The 22594-nt window shown below is 38.8% G+C and overlaps 1 protein-coding gene across 1 annotated transcript; it reads left to right on the top strand.

The window, feature by feature from the left end:
• Positions 1–1397: 1397 nt before the first annotated feature.
• Positions 1398–20272, top strand: scara3 (scavenger receptor class A, member 3). The gene is made up of 12 exons (XM_054618902.1): positions 1398–1473; positions 11255–11290; positions 12430–12471; positions 13401–13520; positions 15236–15316; positions 16068–16186; positions 16358–16602; positions 17104–17323; positions 17591–17679; positions 18852–19044; positions 19470–19647; positions 19718–20272. The coding sequence occupies exons 1-12, from the start codon at positions 1467–1469 to the stop codon at positions 20206–20208; spliced, it is 1821 nt and encodes a 606-aa protein (XP_054474877.1). The 5' UTR covers positions 1398–1466; the 3' UTR covers positions 20209–20272.
• The last annotated feature ends 2322 nt before the right edge of the window (positions 20273–22594 follow it).

Raw genomic sequence — 22594 nt, 5'->3', positions numbered from 1 at the left:
GCAGCACTGAAATATCGTGATAAGATCTTCTGAAGATATGGAGAATGTCTTCTGTAGTAATCATTGCGAGAAATGTCCTTTTGGGAGTGGAAAGTGTTCTCTAAATAGTTTTCGTTATTGGTTGACTACCTACACTACCGCTTTTATCCACAGGGACCGCCAACATCAACACAAATTTAAAGTTCGTAGTAGCTTTAAGGACATTAGATGAAAATACTTTTGTACTTTTACTGAAGTAAAAATTTGAATGCTGGAATTTTACTTGCAACAGAGTATTTGTACACAGTGTTGTTGCAATTTACGTAAATTACCTGAGTACTTCTACCACCACTGCTTAAGTCTCTGAAAATACATTGTGTTCACCTTTTGTGGATGAGAATATACACACGTCTTCGTATTTCTCTGTGTGTATGCATATTTAAAAGTGTCATAGTTAGTGCAGGAGAGGAAATAAAGGAGCTGAAACTCCGAAATGCCAGACAGCCACTGGATGTGCCTTGTCAGCTGGACGGCCGGATGTGTGCGTCAGTGAGAATATTACACCTGCTGTTTAGTCTTACACGCTGGTAGTCGAGGTTAGCGGGATCAAGCTGAGAGGACTGCGAGCGGGTGCCAGACGGGGATTATAGCTTTGACATGTGTGAGAGTAAGTGTGTGTTCACAGAAACCATTTTTCCCGTCTTGCAGGCCAAGGCCACAGATATTCAAGGTGCTCACACCACAATGTTCAAACATTTGTTAACAATTAGCCTCGGCCACAAAAACTGACTTTCAACAGAACACACTGACCCTCCCTCCCTCTCTCTCCCTTTTCTTTTTTTCACCCAGTCCCTTTTCCAGTCCCTCCCTCATTTTCCAGTTTCTTTGTTCCCATCTCTCTCTCTCTCTCTCTCTCTTTCTCTTTCTTACCAACCGTCTTTTTTCTTTTTCATCCCCTCTCGCTCCATTTCCTCCCTCCCTCCCTCTCAAAAGTTGCACATGGTTTCTCTCTGAGGAGGTTTAGTTTCCTCAGGCTCTGGATGGGAGACGGATGATGCCAGAGAGCTGCAAGCTAACACACATGGTAGAAACTCAAGAGGAGCTTTGTCCTTCAGCACTGATAGACTTGCAATAATATTTGAAATAATCTAGAAATCAGACAGGTGCATTTGCATTTTGACCATATGGAATAACATTCAATGCGGCTGAAACCTGAGGTCTTTGCTTTTTGTTCACTGATTTTGAAATATGTGGAAGTAAGACATTTTGGGACTTTTGGGCTTTCTTCTGTCTTTGCATAACTGGAAAATGTTTCACGGATGAGTTTGCTGGCACCTCAAAGCTACATTGCTGACTACCTTTGTTGTTTCTGGACACTTGCTTTGTGGGAAAAAAAGGTGAAGAGGACTGCAATATTACCGCCATCAAGTTGAACATCAGCAAACTATACCACAACTCGTTTGTAACGGATTCTTGAGTGAAGAATCATGAAAGGTAGAGTAATTTCTCTGATTTCTTCAGGGTTATTTTATTGTTTTAATTCTGAGTACCTACACATTTCCATCTCCCTAATCTCTAGTCATGCAAACAAATGTTTTTACCAATACCTGGGTTGATTTTCCAGTGTGAAAAATACATAAACGTATAGACAGTACAGTATCTGTCATTGTGGCATAGAGGCAGGCACCTGCATAGGGCACCAGAGACCACATATGCTTCTCATCTGCTGTGAATCTTGGCAGTGTGTATCCTGAGAAAGTGCCGGTTTGTTGTTCTTGGATGTGGGACTTTGATCAGTCAGCTTTAAATCTCTATGAATGTGCGTGCACACCACAGCACCGTTTCATAAAACATAAAATGTTCCCTAGCCCCGCCAATCTGCCGCAGATTGACTTAATATCCCCTTTTTAAAAGACGGTGAATGAAAACACAACATCTGAATTTGGCATGAAAGGAGAGCTGCCACCGACTTTGAAGAGGGCAGGGGCTTGTACATGGTTCCCAGAAGTGTAGTATGAGAAGTGAAAAGCTGACAGAGATGGGAGGATACAGTGGGAAATAGAGGAATAAGAGGGAGCAGAACTAAATCCCACATGTTGGGTAGCAGCTTATGAAGATGTTAAGATGTGCTGACATACTCATTACCAACGGTTATTGGCATATAATGACTTAATTCCTGTATTTATTATTTTTGTTAACTCAAATCCAACTAAATGTGTTCCTCTTTGAAAAACTTGTTGCCACTTTCCTTTGATTTTGTTTTGATGGTGTTTCCCTTTGGTGCCATTTTTATAGACTATTCACTGAACCCAAACAGCAATTATCCAATCATAGCTTAGCAACTGTAACTACAATCCAGCAACCGCTGAGAGAGCGTTTTGATTGTTTACTCATCATCCTAACAGCCAATTATCTTGCAATGCTGAATGTAAATATGAATCTGAGTCTGTTAAATGAAGCAGTTTGACGATATTACGTTTTACCTTATAATAATAATTTTACGCGATTAAATGAGCTTAACAATGCAATATAAAAACACTGCTGTTTCTTTATTTGGTGTTAGTTTGTGACCTACATAGATCTTCAAAATGTGAAGATGCTGACTTTTTGCGCGGGATGTAGCTTTAGCTTCAGGTGTTTAGCATGATATCATGAAGTTAGCCAGCAAGTTCATATTTAATATCTCTTTTACAGGATTCACATTTCAGAATAAGTCAGCCTGAAACATTAAAAAGTCTGACGACTGAGCTTTCACTCACTCAAGGACCTAGCTTCATTAGCTAGCTAGCTACAGCCGATCAAGTCTGATAGCAGCATTTGTCACTTCAGTCGGACAAATTTGAAGTTTGAAATTAAGAATTGCTTTAGGCTTTCTCTGTCGGAAATCAAGGAACTTTTCAAAAAGAAGAATGTATTTAGTGTAGTAAATCTGCAACTATTATCAGAGACTTAATTTGTGTTGTTCAAGAACGGAAAGATGGCAACTGTAACTAAGGGGGCATAGCTTAACAAACTGTTATTGTTGTTGTCACTGCTCACTGTTAACTTCCCAGGTTATCTTCTGTAGTTTTTTACGGACAAAATTTTCCTGCTGGAAGAAAAAAATGATATAGCCACCTAGTGGTATCAAAAGGAGGATGTTGTATTTGTATGTAGGCTATGCAGTGTGGTTTTGAGAATGAAAAGTCATAAAACATATTTAGGTGCAGGTCATTACTTTTAGTTGTCAGTGTTTCATAATTCAGTTGCTTGATATGTTTTTTCGTATGATATGAGTTCTTGGGTTTTAGTGCTCTTTTTCATTATTACAGGAAATCAAGGAAAGCTTTTGAGTAAAAAATAAAAGGAAATCAAATCAAACTTAAATGTCGGTTAGCACATTGTGTCTCTGCTCCTGCAAGTTAACTCCTGAGAACATATACAGTTCTCAGCGAACAGCACAGGAGGTCTGTTAATGTGGTTTCCAGCCCTACCCAACCTGATCTAAACATGCTGCCTCATACATTCCTAACAGGGCTGGAGGGGAGGCGGGGGTGGGAGTCAGAGGAGGTGAGGCAGGTGGATGGCTGGCAAAGGAGAAGGAAAGAGTGAGGGAGAAGAGAAAGGGAGGTTCAGACAGAGAGATGTTGTTGTTTTCATTTCCACTTTTGCTGTGCCAGCATTATAAATTTACAGCCAAAGCATTGGGAATTGGGATGGAAAGGAGAACAAGGGGAATGTCATATTGACTTGTTCTTTCTGTATGCAGTGTGTACTTTTCATTTATTTTTGCTCACATACTTCTGTGTATTTTGGTTTGGTTTGTTAATGCTGGAACACAGAGTGATTTTCCAGACAATTTTCTGCTTCCAACTTTATCTCAACAGTTTTTCTGTTTCAACATAACAATGACTATGCACACAAACCAATTATTGGGTTTGTAGTTATTCATAAATCCTTATCTAACCGTGTGAAAGTCTGTCCAAATGTTTTCGTAAGTACTAGTTGTTATTGTAGTGATTCAGGTAGCACTATGAAAACTAAAAAAACAATCAGCTATGTAAACAGGAAATTACAGTATCATCACAATCTTCAACATTAAATACTTTTAAATTATATTATATTATAATTCTTTTTAAACAATATTTTGACCCATTACCTCGTCAATCTGAACAGGTATTATATTAAAAAGCTAAATAACGTTACTTTTGTTGGTTTCGTTAGTTACACCCAGTACACAGTTACTGGCTTGACGTTTTTAGCGACAATCAATGACAACTAACTTTCTACTAGTTTGTGTGAACTGTTTTAATTTACAGATGTGCAATTATCCGCTTTAGTAAACAGTGATGGTATAACTAGGCTTAATATGACAACTGGTTCAACCATGTCCACAATCCTAATTCAGGTGTCCACATACTTTCAATCATAGATTATAACTTCCTTTTGGAAAGCTTTTGTTATTCTTATCATTGTTCTGTCTCTCTGGAAAGTTCCTTTAAGAGGGTGAGCATGTGAAGTTTGAGGGGAAATATAAAAGAAATACTGAGAGGCCTGCGAACAAAGCATCAGGGAATACTGTACACACCCTTTGCCCTCTAGACCCTGTAAACTTATCCAGGCTTGTCTCTGTGTCTCAGCCTTGCTGTCCAAATTGGTTTAAGTCCTGAGAAAACATGATGCGTTTAAGGTCTCGTGACTCTGAAAATCTCCCATTTCACTGCCTAACCACAATAAAAGAACATTTTCTTGTAATGGCTTGTCTATAACTTCAGCTTCGCAGTCTGCAGAAACACATACCAGGCGTTTATAGTTTTGCGTGGAGACCACACATTCCAGTCAGGGGGCACCTAAATGGCTTGGATGTCAACAGAGGTTTGGAGAGGGACTCATTTGGCTTTATGAGTTGTGGTCAAGACCTCCACTCTGATCTGGAGCAGGGCCCATCCCGAGACTCCTGGTTTCACTTAAAGATGGGATTTGCTGAGGTTCTTGAGGGGAATTTTCTGGTCAACATAACTTAAATGAATTAAGGAAAGACAGGAACAGGGAACAGCATGACATATTTAATATATGCATCTTTACATGGAGAGGGTATATCCAATGTTAAAATTGTATCATTCAGTGATGTGAGATTACAGGACATTCAGGGCATGTTACCCACCAAGGATAACATTTTGCACAATCCCCTGGCAAAAGTACCATCCTGAGGGGTAATGAAGGGAGGGACAGGGTGGGGAAGGAGTTTTGAAAGTCCAAAAAGCCCCTAAGAGGAACCACCACAGACATGAAGTCGTACTGAGGGTTAGCTGACTCAGGCCTGGCGCTGTGTTCACAAACACCAAAGGTCCGATGGGGAAAGAGGATGGAGGGAGGGATTGTGTAGGCTGTCTCCAACAAAATTCAGCTCCCATACAACTAAACTGCACTCTCTATTACGAGTGTCTCCATGTGGATGAAAGAACAAAATCCAGATATTTTCATTATTAGTTTTTTACTTTGTTAATCTTCTAGTCCTACTTTAACTTGCCCACATTCACCTGTACATGTGTCCTTAGGGAACTGATTAGAGACAATCAGAAACGTATAGAAAAGCTATGTAAAGTAACCTGTAACATGTCTGTCTCACATCCTGTGTGTGCTGTTTTAACTTGATCGTTTCATAGGTGTGGTGGCCGGTCCCTGTAGACCTGAACCAGCAATAAAGAGTACAGTATACTGATTGGAACGACTGCAAGCTCCTATATGAACAGTTAAGAAGATGAGGTTGATTTGAAAGCCATTTTTGAGAGGATTTTTTGATTGTGTGATTATCTTTTTGTAGAAATGTTTGGCCTCATGCTATTTCATATTCTCTGTTACTTTTTTCTGTGAGATTTGCTCAAATTCTCTTAACGGCACAAACTTGTCATAGATGCAAGTTTCAGCCTGATGACTGCCACCCATGAGAAGGTGTGTGTTACTGAGATTTGATCATAAACATAGTCAACGCCTCTAAAATTGTCATATAAGACTAGCTGTTCAGCTCTTTGTGGCAACGGTTCTGGGGAAAGACAACAGAGTCTGAGAAAAGATTGACACTCAGTCAACATGAATATCACAACCACTTGAGTGATGCATGTGTTTTTTTTTCTTTCTCTGCTTTGTGGTGGTGATTTGACAATGCCTGAAAACAGATCTGTGTTAGTCAAAACATTGCTCTATTAAATGAATATAGATACTAGTACATGGTACAGATCTTTTGTCAGATTTTGGGAAGGAGAACAATATATGGGTACATACATACTTACAGTCATCAAGTATATTTCATCAAATACAACATTTAAAAGTATTGCAGTGTTTATGTGGCTGGCAGCAGTATTATTTTTAGTCCAGTAACCCTCTCCAGTTCAGAAAGTATTCCTGGCAGAATTTGGAAATGGTCATTCCCAACCTTGATGTACTTACATTGAATTATCCACGGTTCATTACTTCATCCTTTGGTAACAAATCCTCATGGAAATGTTTAGTTTTGTTAGATTTTGTTTAATACATTTTACATTTCAATCCCTCCTTCAAATAGTATATTTACTTCTTGTCACAGCACAAGTGCCCACTTGCTGCAGTGTGTATGCAAACTGCAACCAAATGTTTCCATCCTCAGTATGCCTCACTGTCTGGATAAACAGCCAAAAAAATATTTCTGGTTTGGTCTTCTCTGCAGAACACCTAACTGCAGATAATCCATGATCTCTATATTATAATATCAGTTGCATTATAAGTTTTTTCATAAAATGTATTTTTCAATTTGTCACTGAAAAAGCTTTAATATTGTCTCAGATGTTTCGATGGTCACTTGATAAATATACATTTTCTTTATGTCTCCTTATATTTCAGTAATGTTTAAGCCCTTAAGAGGTAAAATGAAATAGTAATTTACAAGAATAAAAGCATGGATTAAAATAGTAAAACGTAAACATATTTTTGTGAGGCATAAGTTTGTTTATCATCTTGTGGTGACCGCTAGGAAGGGTTTTAAAAGTTATCAAAGCAAAGTTTCCCTTCTCTTAAACATAGCATTAAAGGTTTATGTAGATGTTCCATGTATGTTTAATCTGTGAGTAAACACAGTGTTTTGCCATGCCTGACTGTATAGGTGTGACCTGGTAGGGTCCGTGTTGTGCTGCTGTCAGGTCAGCTCGGTTCTGCTCTGTGAGTGTTGGACAGGTTGACTTCCTCTCTAACGAGACAGACATGAGGTTTTTTTCCACAGTGGGCGAGGAAAACATGGGGAAAGAGAAAAAGTTAGGGAGGGAGCTGAAGAAGGAGACATGAGGAGCAGGCAGATATTTGAGGGTGGATGCTGATGGGGATTTTTTGGAATTTTAGCTTCCAATAGCAAATAATGTGCTGACGTTCAAACATTTTAATCTAACCATTTTTGTGCCACAGAAGTCTGAAGAATTAGAGGAATTCAGTTTTCCCCTCAGAAATGTATTTTAATCAGGGAGGAAAGGCTCTAAACGAGATTTAGACCATATGGGACATAAAAACTCAGAAACCCAGAAGAAAGATGTTATGTGATGTTACTACTACCCTCACCATTACTCTCACTATTTGAACTAATTCTCCTACTTCATTTAAATGAAAGTTGTGAGTTTGAATTAAACTGACTTTTTTGGCCAGTTGTGGTGAGCAGCACATCACAACATTTCCGTAGTGTCACCTTATAAAGTTAATGAACATGTTAACAACAGTTGGATATTTACACATCATTGAAACATTGACTTTTCTTTTAGCTCTGTGATGGTCTTTACCAACTCCTGAGAAAAATATTTGGCTCTCTAGCTACCAATTGACCTTTTGTTAAGTCCCGCCCCCCGCTGCTACTCCATCGACCTGTCAGAGCCACCATAAAGCCCACACTGTCACTAACTGCACTCCCTGCGAGAAATATTATCTGATTATTGGAAAAAACGTAAAAAGTGTTTCCTGGGAGAAACAGACAGAAAGGTCTACAATATATGTTGGATGGATTTATCCAAGATGTGAAACTGATTTAAAAGTGAAAACAGGTTAACAAGATACAGATAGAAGCAAAAGCCTACAGATCACAGTGTAAATACGTATGAACCAGCACACCATGTTGCAATCAAGACAGAAGACAATTGAATTAAGGAACAACACTGTTCCTGTAAAACCTGGTAGGTCTTCATTCACTTGATCTTTTTGTAATCACAGGGAGCATGACCTCATCAGAAAGTAAATAACAGAAAGATGTAATGGAACAACTGGCTCCACATAGATGTTGACTATCCATTCATGTTTTTAATAAAAGGCAAATACTGGCTTACTTTATCATCAAACCCTGATATCAGTCACTGTAACACTGGAAGAGTTTTCTCTTGTCCTCGTGCACCACCATGATATGTTTTAGCAACTGCAGAGCAACGGTTCAGTTTGGATTTTCTGTCAAAAAATATTCGGGGTGGATATGCAATTCTTTGTCTTTCTAGCTTCCTATGTTTAACATTCTTTATTCCTCTCCTCCTGTTTTCTCCTCCCTCTCTCCTCCCTCCATCATTATGACGGCATCACTCTTTTGTGACTCAGACCTGACCTCAGCTGATCCTCCGCTGATTGACATAAACATTCACCTCATTGTGGGGTTTGTATGCCAAGAGTACTTTTGTCTATCAAAACTTTACCGTCATTGTTTATGGAGATTATATCATGTGTTTACTTTATTTGGTTTAAGACAACTTTTAACAATAATTACATTTGTGACAAACTTAAAATTAGAATTCTCAAATCACATCCCTGTTTGTGTCACCACCGATCCCATAATGCTTTGCATGATGTTCTCTCTTCGAATTCATTACCAATACGCAGTTTTAGGTAATAAATCTGCACAAAAACAGGCTGGGGTAGAAGTGCTGAGTACATAACGAATAATAAGGTTTCTATTTGTTAAAAGATACTTTATTCACGACAAATGATGTACTTGACACTTCATCAGACATTGTATGCAACTGCTCCTGGTTTTATTCTCTTCCCAGACATTTTGCCTCTTGTTCCCTCCCTATAAGAGGCAAGACTTCTGTTCATGATGAGTTGATTATGTTTAACAATGGATATTGATCCACAGAAAACATTTGGTTTTGGAAATCATATTGCCACATTTTGTATTGGCTTGAGAAATGGAATAAACACAAAATAGAAGATCGTTTTACAATTACAAATTACCTGCTAGCTAGTATATCCATGCACACAGTTAAAACCATTTTGAATTAACATAAACGCAAACAAAGGGACAGAAGTTAAGGTTGCAACCTTAACTTCTGTCATTAGTGGGAGTGACAGACGGTACTAAACCGCTGTTCTGACCAAAAACCTCAATAGTTCGAATACTTTCTCATTGGACCAAAAGCCCATCTGTCCAACAGCCCATTATCCTGAAAACAAACTTCCATTGTTCCGCAGAAGCACATGGCTAATTATTATTCAAAAATGACATCACTAGACAACTTCCCATTTGCTACTATTTTCCTACCAAGGCAAAGGCATGACCCGCCCTACTCTGGTTGGCTTTCTCTGGAATTCTTACCCTCAACCTAACAAATCTTACTCCTCATGCCTTAACCTAATTAACCCAACCACCTAAGGCAAAGAGTAATAACAGGCAGAGTGTTGGATCATGCCTTGGCCAGTAAGTGCAATAAATTGGGAAGATCCGATGATGTCATTCTGCATAATAATTAGCCATGTGCTTTTGTTTGATGAAGGGAGACTGTGTATTTTCAGAGCAATGGGCCAACTGAACTACTGGCCTTCGATCGACAGGGATTTGGTTTTTGGAATAACAGGCTGTCAAACAAATTGGCTTTTGGTCCAATTGGATAATTTTGGAGTATTGGGGTTTCGGAATAATGGTCAGTCCGGACAATGGGCAGTCCCCTGACAGACAACAAAAGATACACTATATGGATCTGCCCATCAGCATTTTGTATCCCTTACAATGAGTATTGTAACTTCTGACGTAGTCTCCACAAATGTATTGTAGTATTGAAGATATAACTTCGTCTGCCTGTGTTATGAGCACCAAACGTTTTTAGCTGAATCCTTATATGGAAATGTATTCAGCTTGGATTTAGAACAACTACAATAAATTCCAACCCAGGGACCCAGTTTCATCTCAAATCATCGTATGCTTGCATTGTTACAATATTAAGCAGCATTTTCACAAAAATAAATACAAGATTATAAAGGCTGCTGTGTTCAGCTGTGTGAATATGATTGGATTTCATTAGTCATGAATGAGCTGCTGAGGCCAAACATCAATTGCAAGCGTGACCTCAGTTCTCTGCCTGAGCTAATGCTAAACCCCATTTAGGTACAACAAGGACTTTGAGACCTCTCAAAACCTTTCAAGGCCACCCTAAAGCTTACAGGTGGACTCACAATCTACTTTTTTGGTGGAATATTTTTTTGAATAACATCACATCTGTCTAGACTCAGTCCCCACACTTTCCACATTTCCACAAGTAGAGACGTCATTGCAAAGTCGCTTCGCTGTGCTTGTTTAAGTGCAGTACTGAAGTAAGTCTGCAGTAGTATGTGTAATGTATATTACATTATACCACAATATTTCCGCTGTCTGACACTGTTTGTTGGAAGGCCAGCTCGTTTGGCAGTATAACCACAGCCCAGTGGCTGTTTTTCTTCAGCTACTCAGCAACCGGCCAAATCTCTTTTTTTTTTTCCTGTTTATGAGTGTATGTGAATGTGTTTCCCAGCTCTTTTCCTGTTACTCCACTGAGTGCTTCCTAAACATGAAGTGCCTAAGGTGTGAGATTGGGTACCACTTTGGGTGGTGTACAATTAATGACGTGTTGTAAGTTCATTGCTGTTACATACATTCATTAAAACATGATGGTGAATATATATTTCTAGGCCTTGTGTGTTTTATTTGGGTCTTTTGGTTTCATTCTGTGTACATCATGCATCCAGCAAGGAGTGTGTGATGACAACTTCCTCAGGCACACAATACACAAAACCAACAAATCTTCTCATACTTTGTACCACCGTGGGGCTGTTTCCTCCTGAGTAAGCCTCTCAGCTCAGAGAAAACATTTGAGCAGAACAAAAACCTTCCTTTTTATTGTGCTAAGACAGCAATATCGTTCTTAACATGTTCAGTACAATACAGAGCAACAGTTTGTATGATTTATGACCAGAGTAACTTGTTGGTGGCTCCAACAGAATTGGTTTCATTCTGTTAAATACCTTTTTTCCGTCTTTCTTTCTTTTTTGGCAGACAACTATGGTGGATACGAGAACCAGCTTTTCAAAGGTAATGATCAAAGTTTTCTACTGTCTAAAAAAACATAAATGTCAACCAATTCATTATACATGATTGTGAGCCACATGATGAATATGGTAGAGTCAATTAGGAAGTTATACTTTTAAATTTCCACAATCTGTTAATTTTTACTGCCCTTACTGGATCTTGTAAGATTCACCTCAATCTGTTGTAGAGAAAAGTAAAGGGTTAGAAGGGTGTTCCTTTATTTCTTAAGTTATATAGTTTGGCATTTTGGACATTTATTTTCGGTGTGAGGGAGACCTAGCAAGCTGTTTTTTTCATGTGTCCAGTCTCCATGCTAAGCTAAGCTAATGGCCTCCTCGATTTAAGTGGCAGATATCAAAGAGTTATCACTCATCTAATCCATCTCTCTGCAAAAAAAGTGTTTTTCCCAAAAAAGAAAAAGGAAGAATAATGTGACTCCCTTTTAGGTATTTTTGACTCATCATATTTTAATCACAACTTTAACTGATCTTAATGACATGACAACAAACTTTAATAATACAACTTGTAAATGTTATAATTTCTTTGTTATTTGGTCAGGAGTAGAACATTGTGTTTTCAAATTGTCATGAAGGCTTGACAGTATGGTTTGCCATTGGCAACCAATTCATGGCCACTTTTTATCATATAAAAAATAGGAACAGCAAACAGCTAAATGAACGCTCCAAAATAAATATATTTTAGAGTATTTACTGCATTTGTGATATTTAAGTATTGCTGTCAGTACTGCAACCAGGCAACACTGCAATACTTGGTGCGTTTTCTTGGGGGAAGCAAATTAAGTTGTTTGACTATGGGGTGAAAAGTTCGACCAACCCGCCAAAATCATAAACGAATCTGCAATTGATTCAACTGACAAAGAAGCAGATGAACCTGACCAAAACAACAAAAAGGAATTTGGCAAAGTCTTAGAAAGCAAAGTATCCCGCCATTGTTTTAATAGACATAAAAGTATACTCCAAATCATATCCAATATACACATGACATGTATTCATGTCACATTTTCATTATTAAGCTGATGTATAACTGCATGGCATGACATTGCCAGCCTGGCAACAAGTTTTAAAAGTTAGTGTTGTGCCCTGGTCATGTTTACATTTTTTCCTCCTTGTCTTGTTTTTCAGAGGAGGATTTCACTGGAGAGGAGGAAATGCCTTCCTTCAGAGGTGAAGGCCACACACCCACCCACACACACACACACACACACACACACACACACACACACACACACACACACACACACACACACACACACACACACACACACACACACACACACACACACACACACACACACACAAACATACACACAAGTCTAAATAATAATGTCATCTGCATGATGTTTTTTTTTACCAATGACATCCTGTGTACACGTAGGCCATGACTTGTATATAAATTGCAAGAGTGTGATTCTGCATTGACAATAATCCACTACATTTCAGAAGGAGATAATGCCTCAACATGTATTTGATAGCTGTAGTTCCAATTTTGCAGATTAAGATTTTTAACAAAACATTCATATGATAAAATATTCTGCATTGTAAAAAATAAGCTCCAGTTCACCATACTACATTAAAATGCTGCTATCGGGAAAACATATCTGATATACAGTCTAGTATAGAATTTAATCTGTGACAATTTAAAAAATGTATTATTAGTAAAAAAAAAATAATAATAAAGGTCCTATATGATTGTAAACTATGGTTTAGCTAATGAACTGTAAGATGTACAAAACAAGTGTTTTTTTTATTACAAATAGGGCTTTGGGACATTATATAGATCAAAGCATGGATTTGGTCATTCAAGACAAAAAGTGGCAGATTAATTAATGATGAAAATAATTAGTACTTGTAGCTCTACAGATCAGAGTACATGTATAACACACAAAAATGTATAACACAAAAGGGGTCATTCTTAATAATGAGTACTTTTACTGCTGATACGTAAGTATGCTTAAAATAAATTATTAGATTGTAGTATATTTATATTGTATCATCTCCAAACAGCTAGTCAGATCAAATGTAGGCACACATAATAATCAGACTCTGACATTTTAGTTTTTATTTATGTGTATATTCTTTATATGTCCCTCCAGGTCGAAGCAGAGGTGGCTGTATGAGGTGCCAACAGAGCCACTCTCTCCAGCTGGCTGTCAAAGTCCTCTATGGATTTGTTGCATTCCTCATCATTACTGTTGCAGTGCTGGCGTCACTTGGTGGGTAAAAGTCTCAAATCCCCCCAAAAAGCCCATTTTCTAACCCTCGAACAGAGACTAATCTCCAAGGTCAGATGCAGTCAACAGCATTACAGATCAATTAAGTAATCCTACTGATTAATGCTTAAACTGTGTGTCAAAAAGGGCAAGAAGTATGGGAAAAAATCCAACTTTTTCAATGTATGTGTATGTCTTCATAAAACACAGTGCATTTAACTCCCATAGATCAAATGAATGTGGTCCTGGGCCTCGTGTGCCATGTTTTACCTGACAGCTGCTCTGCACCAACAGATGCTTTTCACATTAACATCACATTTTATTGGGTTTGGAAGTCATAAATCTTAATCTTTTACTACTGTTCAGGGATCTCAAGAGTAGAGAGAGAATGGGGCTTGGTGAGAATGATGTAAAGTCCCACGTTACAGGAACAAGTTTGTATTCAGGTACAGAACCATGATAAATATGAATTCACTTATGTATGATCTGGAAACATGTGGACATACTGTTGGGGGGGGGGTCAGGATTCCAAGGTGGGCGAGAAGACCTGCACAGGGAATAGAAGAGGAGAGCTATGGATGACAACCAGGTAGATGTTTGTCATTTTAAACATATCAAACATTTTGATGATTGTATTAGGTTGTTTGAGGAGGACATTTTTGTAAGTTATTCTCAAAATAATATTGAAATAAATGCATTGCATTGGGGCAAATGAAGGGCGAGTTCAAGGATGGCTGTGTTCGAAAAGGGGATGGAGGGATGTTGCCCCCTCCCTTTACTCCCCTGGCCTAAATTTGTCATCACGGCTGGTGTGATCCCATTGCAAAACAGCCTCTAGTTCGTGTCAACTTCCAGCACAGCTGTAAAACACCAAAGCCCTGGAAACTTAAGTATAAACAGAAAACATATTTAACTTGGCTGCAATCCCCAAATGTGCATGATCACAAGGAAAAACAGAAAATAATAACCTTTGAGTTTATGTTCCCTGCTGAACATCTGTTTTATAAAGCAAAAATATTTTAAGTAACAAATGTAGAATGAAGTAAGTTTGAAAAAAGAGGATTTTTTTGGAATGAAATACAGTTTGCCAAGGCACATCCAAAAACATTAAAAAATATATCAAATGCTGCTGGTAATGCATGTGAATAAATCTGTAGTGGGGGATTTACACATAGTCTACAAGGATATTGCCTATTTATTATCCATGAGCAATTTTCCTTATGAGTGTCACAGCAGCTAATACAGTAGAGCAGGTGATATGTGCATCTGGAATCATTAAATACAAACACTATGGAACAGACATACTTATCAAACTCAAACTCACTAAACTGTTGTTGCTCTATTGGGAAGGTTGGGAGAGCAGGACCTTGCCAGCTGGCTAAGCCATAATTCATCAGTGTTTTGGTTGTATTTGTTAGCTAATGAAAACTTTATGTGTTCTGTTGCCTGTGCTTTTAATTTCAACTGCCTGTTTTTACTCCTTTAAATACTTCCTATGTCCTGTTAACACAGAAGTACTGATGATGATAATCATCTCTGCATTTACTCCTCGGCATCCAGAACGATCCTCCATGGGTTATTTGCATTTTTAAACTAATGGTTTAATTTGTTTTGACTTGCACTGCCTTTCACAACAATAAATCAGTGAAACGTAAATCTAGACCTCAGGAAGAATAACATTGTTTTTTTTAACTTTATCAACCTCTCCGTGTCTCCAGTTTTCAGGAAGTTTGACAACCTGTCTGAGGAGGAGTCTGTCTACCAGAAGAAGATCAGCAGGGTACAACAAGGACTAGAGGGTAAAGTACCTAAAATTACTTACAAATGGTCCTTTTTTAATTAAATTTGAATAGCCTAACACTAAATGATGAGGAGATAACAGCAATGGAAAGACACATATGCACACAGAAAACATTGCATTCTTGGAGTAACACCTAAAAAGAAAATATGCAAATCAGAAAAGATTCAGAAAAGCTCCCTAAATTGATTCATTTACAGCACTTCTGGTCTTGAGATTGTTCATTGTTTAGAGGTTTATTTTTTACCTCAACAAATCAATCTCACCTCTAGGCCCATTCAGTAGCCCTTCTGCATCGGTGGCTCAGTAGTCATGGAAATGTAGAAGTTCCAGCTTCCATTTTTCTGAGCACCTTAAGATCTTCTTGTTCATGTTGACTTAAAAATTGAGAGTTTACAAAAACAATATCAGAACAACGTTCATTAGTAGCTGTTTTGAACAGTAACAATTATGTTTAGTGACATTAAGTATCCTCCCGTCTGCTGCGGAAGATGATATGAACCTGAAAAGTCACAAAATAGACCTTGAGGTGCTGTCAACTACATACGTACCAGGTGTTTTAAGGTCGTTCAAGAAGTGTGAAGCAGTACCGGATGATTAAGTGTGATGTGAGGGGAGCTCAAAAAAACCCAAACTCTCTCACGCATACTGTTACCTGAAGCTGTTTTATACGTCATATGAAGACATCTAAAACTTGTGACTATCCTGCCTCACTGTCTCTTATCTTCCCTACTTTTCGTTCTATCTCTCAGATCTGAGCTCCACCTCTAACTGTTCAGGCTGTCTGGATCCGACTCTGTACAGCGAGGAGATCAGCAGGCTGAAGAGGGAGTTTGAAGACATGCAGAGAATGATACTGGGACAGGAGCAGGTACTGTGTGGTGAATCACAAAACCAATAGTCCCAAACTCAAAGATAATTAATTTGTAAAGATATTGAACAGATTCTCACATTTAAGCTTTTTATAACAACCTGTAACAGCCTATGACTCCATTCATTTCTGATCACATACTCTGCCTCTTTGATCCCTGTCCCCGTCCAGGTCCTGGACCAGGCCTCCCAGACACAGGCCACCCTAAAGACCACCAGCAACCGCCTGACACGCGACATGCAAAACCACCTCATGTCAATCAAACTTCTCAACCAGTCACTGGAAAGATACCTGGATCGGGTTGAAGGCTGGAAGGACGTGATTGAGGAAACTGAAGAGAAAATGAAGACACTGGCGGATGATCAGTACGACATCAAAGCTACATCACAGCAGGTTAACACTACAGTGGCACTCAGGTGAATGACAACATGTATCTCATACTTAACTACATGTGCACATGTTAATCACCTTAAGTGTTCTGGTCAAGCGGAAACCTAAAATCAGTGGCTGTCAGCAGGAATGACGCCAGAGTCGAAGCCACAACCACAATTTTCTGACAAGCAAATCATTATATATTATTATTTGAAATAGGCACAGCTGGGATACATAATGCTGATTAAAACCTACTATTGAATGTGACCAATGGAGTTTATAATCCATCTTTTTTGAGTTGTTATTAAATACTATAAATTTCAATGGGGTCTTGAAATCTTTATGAACTTTTTTAAAAGGGAAACTTGTTTTTCATATTTCAATTATTTATATAGATGGTAAAAAAATAAATAAAAAAGTGTATACACTTTGGCCACTTCCGTAGCTAGTTCAGTGTAAAAAAATAAATACAGTAGACACAGTTTGAAAAAAGAAAAAAAATGCACTGCACCTGACATATCATCTATGTTTTCTTCTCCCTCCAGTACAATGTGGATAGATGCTCTGCAGAGAAAAGCAGATGAGGAGACTCTGGTCCTCCAGAAGTTGACCACCGACTGGCAGAACTACAGCCGAGTTCTGAGCGCCATCAAATCCAACACCAGCAGCACCACACAAACAGTGCGCTTCCTCCAAAACAACATCGTAGCAGATCACCAGAGAATCGCCATGTCCACTGAGGTGTACTACGACCTCACCCAGCAGGTGTGTTTGTGTTTGCAGCACATAACACCCACACTTGTGCATTTTCATTAGTTTGATTTAAAGAAAACATTTCTTTTGTAAAAAAGAAGTGTTGTAATTGTTGTAATCCCTCTATAGCTCACTTGACCATCATTGCTGTCTTGCTCGCTTGTTAAGTGGTTTGAGGGGAAAACTTAAAATGCTGTGTGGTACAAACAGACAAATGTAACATATTACACCTTGGGTCTTCACAAGTAAATAAGTACAACATGTCTGTATTTCTTCCAGGTGATGAACCTGCAGATGCAACTTGACAATGTGACGTCTTTCATGGATGAACACGAGGAGAACCTGCATGACCTTCACTACCATTCCAGGTAACAAACATGTACTACTACACATGAGAGGACATTGTATTGACTTACATCAGTCCCCTGGAGGAGAACCCTTACCTTTCATGCCTGAACACTACCTTTGCCCCAAAACCTTACCCCTGACCCTGATCTCAACCTTTAACCCATGGCTGGCAACGTCGGTAGGCGTGTGCACAACAGGGGTTAACCCCATAAACCCCAAACATAAACCAACCACCATAAACAAAGCTAAATTATAACCTTAACCATAAAAGTCAACTCTTAAAAGATGATTTATCTAGTTTGGACCAGTTTTTGTCTCAGATGGGAGGTGAGTCCCCACATGTGACATTGTAAACAAATGTCCCCACAACGCTGTAGATGTATAATATAAACACACACACTCAACATGCAGACACAGAAATAAGTTAAAGTTATTGTGGTATGTTTTTTTTGTATCAGGCCCTGTATCATGGCCCGATACACGAGGGCCATGATACAGGACCTGATACAAAAAACATGCCACAATAACCTATTTATCATCAATCTACATGAAAAGTACAACATGAATAACAAGAGTTTGTTTGGACCAACTATTTTTAATTCTGTAACACCTAAATAACTGCAGGATGAATAAATATCGCACACATGGATAAATCTAACCAATATAACAACAACAATGAATTATTCAGTCGGTTCCAACACTGTTTGCCAAAATTGATTGTAACAGCCCCATTGAAGGTACAGATTTGGAGAAAGTTTGGTGGGATGGAAAGTTGACGAACACATACTGGGTGTTGGGGCACATCCATAAAGGGATCAGTGGAATCCAATGAAAAAATCCAGGAAGGGTTGCTAAGAGGAAGTGAGTAGTGTTGGTAGGGACAACTTCAATGGAAGAGGGCATTGGCTGTTACTTTGCAAGCAGCCTCAGGATTGGTTAATGGAACAGGGTGAAACGGATCCTGGTATTTTCATCCATTTTTCTCGTATCGCCCAGCTCAGAATCCTGTATCGCCCTCCTGGATTTGAATTGTATGTAAAACAGTGTATGTATCAGCCTCACTGAAATATTTATCATGCTGGGCCAAAAGCTGTGTATAGGGCCATTTTTGTTCTAGTTTGATGATAAAGAGTATTATCATTCAGGAAAAATTTAAACTCACCTGTAAACATTCTCAACCGTCCCTCTTTAGGTACTATGAGAACCGGACAGGCGAGCGATTCTCTGCTTTGGATGGTCGTCTGAACTCCATCTCCATGGAAATTGACACAATCTCCTCCAGTATCAACGCCACCGTCAGCCATGTCCAGAGCATGTACAAGTACATCAACATCGAGAGCTCGTCCTGCCAGAGTCGCATGGGCAGACACACTGAAGACCTACAGGTAGTAAACACTGAAGATTTCTGTACTCTTGCTAATGGCTCTATAAACGGCTATACACAGAAAATGAAGATTGAGAGCTGAAGCTCTGCACAGATGTTATATTTTCAAATGTTTTATAGTACATCACCGTTGAAAAGCAACTTTTTTTTAAAACAACCCCCCTTTATAAGAATGAACCCTTATATAGATGTGTTTTGTCTGATGACCCCTGTGCTGCTAGAGCTCTGATATTTCACGACTTAATAATGAAAAGTTAGCTATTGCTAGCCAGCTAGATCTTTGAATTGTTTGTTAAAACACTTTTTCTTAATATTATTGACAGCCATTACATATCACGTAGTTTAAATGTTAGCTTAGATGATTGTTTTTCATCTACTCTCCTTGTTCTCATTTTGCTTTAAATATTTATCCTCTCTTTTGTGCAGAACCTTAACAACACAGTCTTGTTACTCCTCCACTTGGCCGACACACTGAGACAGCAAAACATGTTGTTGAATGTCCAACTGGAAGTGGACATCAGGAACCTGTCCATGGTGATGGAGGAGATGAAGCTTGTGGATGTTCACCATATCCAGCTCATAAAGAACTTCACTATACTAAAAGGTAAAGTACATGTTGTCATATATGAAATGTACCCTATATTGTTTACTAACCCACCGTCTTCTCTTAACAGGTGCTCCTGGACCACCAGGGCCCAAAGGGAACCGTGGTGAGACTGGCTCAAAAGGACCTGTAGGACTGACTGGGAGCAAAGGGGACCGAGGCCCTATAGGAGGCCGTGGAACTTCTGGAGAGAAAGGTTTGCTTGGGCCCAAAGGAGCACCCGGTGAATCAGGACCCAGTGGCAATAGAGGGGCATTGGGAGTCAAAGGAGCCAAAGGGTCTCTTGGCCCACCAGGACCACGTGGTGACAGGGGCCAGAAAGGTGATATTGGCCCCTCCGGTACAGACGGCACCTCAGGACTTGTGGGGCCTCCAGGGATCGGTGGTCAAAGAGGATTACCGGGCATCATTGGGCCACCAGGAGCAAGGGGAAAACCAGGGCCAGCAGGACCAACTGGACCACCAGGAACCCCTGGACCTCCGGGCTTGCCTTACCCCCATGCACGAATCAACACCCTGCAGCGGACCGTGACACCTGCTACTGGGTCCAAGAGACAGTAGAAAGATGGACAAAGACGTGGACTCAGAGGTGTTTTTTCGAGTACAAAGAAGAATCATTGACAAAGGAAGGAATATCAGACATTGTGACTGGAGTCACAATAATACACTTTGGTGGAATTATGAAAGACAATGGAGAACTTCATAAACAAAAGTGACAAATCTTATTCGAGATGGGGCTTTTATGACATGGCCAAATGAAATAAACCAAGAGGAAGGTCTAGAAAATGGAAAACAGAAATGAACTGTTGAGAAGTGAAATGCTCCGTGTTTGGACTGAATATGAATATTGTGGTATGTTGGAAAAAACTGCCTTCATACAAAACATGGGTCTCATTATTATTTTTGATGGCCCTCTCCTTGTACATCATAGCCAAAGAAAACCCCAAAGACTACAAGCTCCGTCCATACTGTATATAAATGACATAGTATGAGATTTTACCAGAATTAAAAACGTGCGTTAGATGATGAGATAACAGGAATAAAAAACAACAAAACACATCCATTACTGAAGTCTTGTTTAATTTACTGGAAGCAAAGGAAATGTTTGAGATGGTGCCAAGCCACCAAAACCTCATGGGGCGTAGTAAATAAGAGAGCTGTTAACCCCGGTTTTGGACTAAAGTATTGGTGTTTTTCCCATCCAAACAACTCAAAGGTTTACATTCCCATGCACTTCTATATAGGCACAAAACAACGTCTCTTTTTCTTCACATCATGTATACATTGACACATCCTTTTCTGATGGATGGCACTTTATTGGTTCTTAAAGTGTGAAAATTAAAGTCAGTTTGCTTCTATTTTAGCATTTCAGAGCAGGTACTCTGAAGACATGTCTTTCATCTTCTGGGCAAGAATGTCATTTTATGATCAGTGTATAAAAAAGTACATTTGCAGAATTCATGGTCTCTGAATTTGTGCTCTGACGACCTTTGTTTTACATTGTATGCAAGATTTGCATTTACTGTTGCTGTATGAATGAAGAAAGTACTGTAACTCTTGTTGACATGTTTGTGAAAACATATTGGAAAATACAATAATTTGCTTTCTTTCTGAGAGTTTGATGAGAAGATTGATACCACTCTCATGCTTGGAGCTAGAGCCAGGGCGTGATTAGCCTAGTTTAGCGTAAAGACTGGAAGCAGGGGGAAATGGTTAGCCTAATCTCTAAAAACAGATTGTGCATATGAATGCATTTTGAAAAATCTTGTTTGAGTGGGTTTTGGTTGCATGCAGGTAAACAGTTTGTTTGAATATCATTGGAGGTGGAACACATTGGCCTAATTGCAATCTCTGAACTCACCAGCTATTGTCTTTCGATATTTAGCTTTTTATTATCTTAAAATAGCTTGTAAACTGGCTACTTGTTAAACAATCCAATCTTAGACGTAGTCTATAAACACCAACTCCATTCTTACATCTCAAGCTACTAATCTGACTGCAAACAATGACAGGCACACAAAGAGTAAGACTTTGCCGGATATCTGTCACCTTCCATCCAGATATGTGCTGGCTACAATTTCCGTTGGATCCAGCGAGATTGCAGCTCGCTCACTTATTTACACAAATTTAGTTTGTTTAATCCGTACACAAACAGATATTTAAAATCATCAATCAGAATTCATAACAGCACATGACTCCCTGTTACTTAATTATCGTACATTTCTGTCAACATCAAATTACACAAACAAGATACTACCTGGTAAATACTAAGGTTTAGAGGCAGCTCTAAACGTGGTATCAATCCTCTCATCCAACTCATGGTAAGAAAGTAAATGAGTAAGCATATTTCACAAAATGTTGAACTATTCCTTTTAAGAGGTATGAAGGCTAGGAAGATCATGAAACTCAATGGTTGCATACGTAATGTAAAACGCAAATGTAAAATAATAAAAAACAAAAAATGTTCCTCAGTTTCTACTATAACACTTGAGATATTTGACTTATAAGAGGGTTTGGGTATTATGAAACACACATAAATAACCTTTTATATCACAGAAAGAAAAACGTCTTGTTCTGTACGAAATGTACAATTTTTGTAAACATGTGTGTTGTAATGAAATGCGACTGGTTTGCATCGAACTTCAATAAAGCTTTTTTTAACAGACTTGTTCTTGTCAGTTCCCTACTGTACTCCAAAAGCAGAGTCCTATTGTTGCCCCGTGAGGGAACTGAAGCAGCCATTAATTCAAAACACATGTCAAACCCCTCCCAATAGATTTTTGAGGTTTCAAGAGTCAAGAGATATTCGATTGTCTAGATTTACTCTGTTGTTTTAATACCGGCGCTTGTTTCAGTTCACAGTAGAATTTAGTGTAGGTTACAAATGACCAGAAATAAGAGTTGAAGAAAGCATTTGTCCTTTTCATAATATTTTAATGTGACAATC

The sequence above is a fragment of the Anoplopoma fimbria genome, chromosome 18, assembly GCF_027596085.1.
Source record: "Anoplopoma fimbria isolate UVic2021 breed Golden Eagle Sablefish chromosome 18, Afim_UVic_2022, whole genome shotgun sequence".
NCBI classification, from domain to species: Eukaryota; Metazoa; Chordata; class Actinopteri; order Perciformes; family Anoplopomatidae; genus Anoplopoma; species Anoplopoma fimbria.
This window is presented reverse-complemented; position numbering and strand designations above follow the sequence as displayed.

Excerpts from the sequence above, each read along its gene's own strand:
- scara3 (XM_054618902.1), top strand. Across the intron at positions 12,472-13,400 it reads GGAAATGCCTTCCTTCAGAG|GTCGAAGCAGAGGTGGCTGT; the intron begins GTGAAGGCCACA and ends ATGTCCCTCCAG. Across the intron at positions 16,603-17,103 it reads AACACTACAGTGGCACTCAG|TACAATGTGGATAGATGCTC; the intron begins GTGAATGACAAC and ends TTCTCCCTCCAG.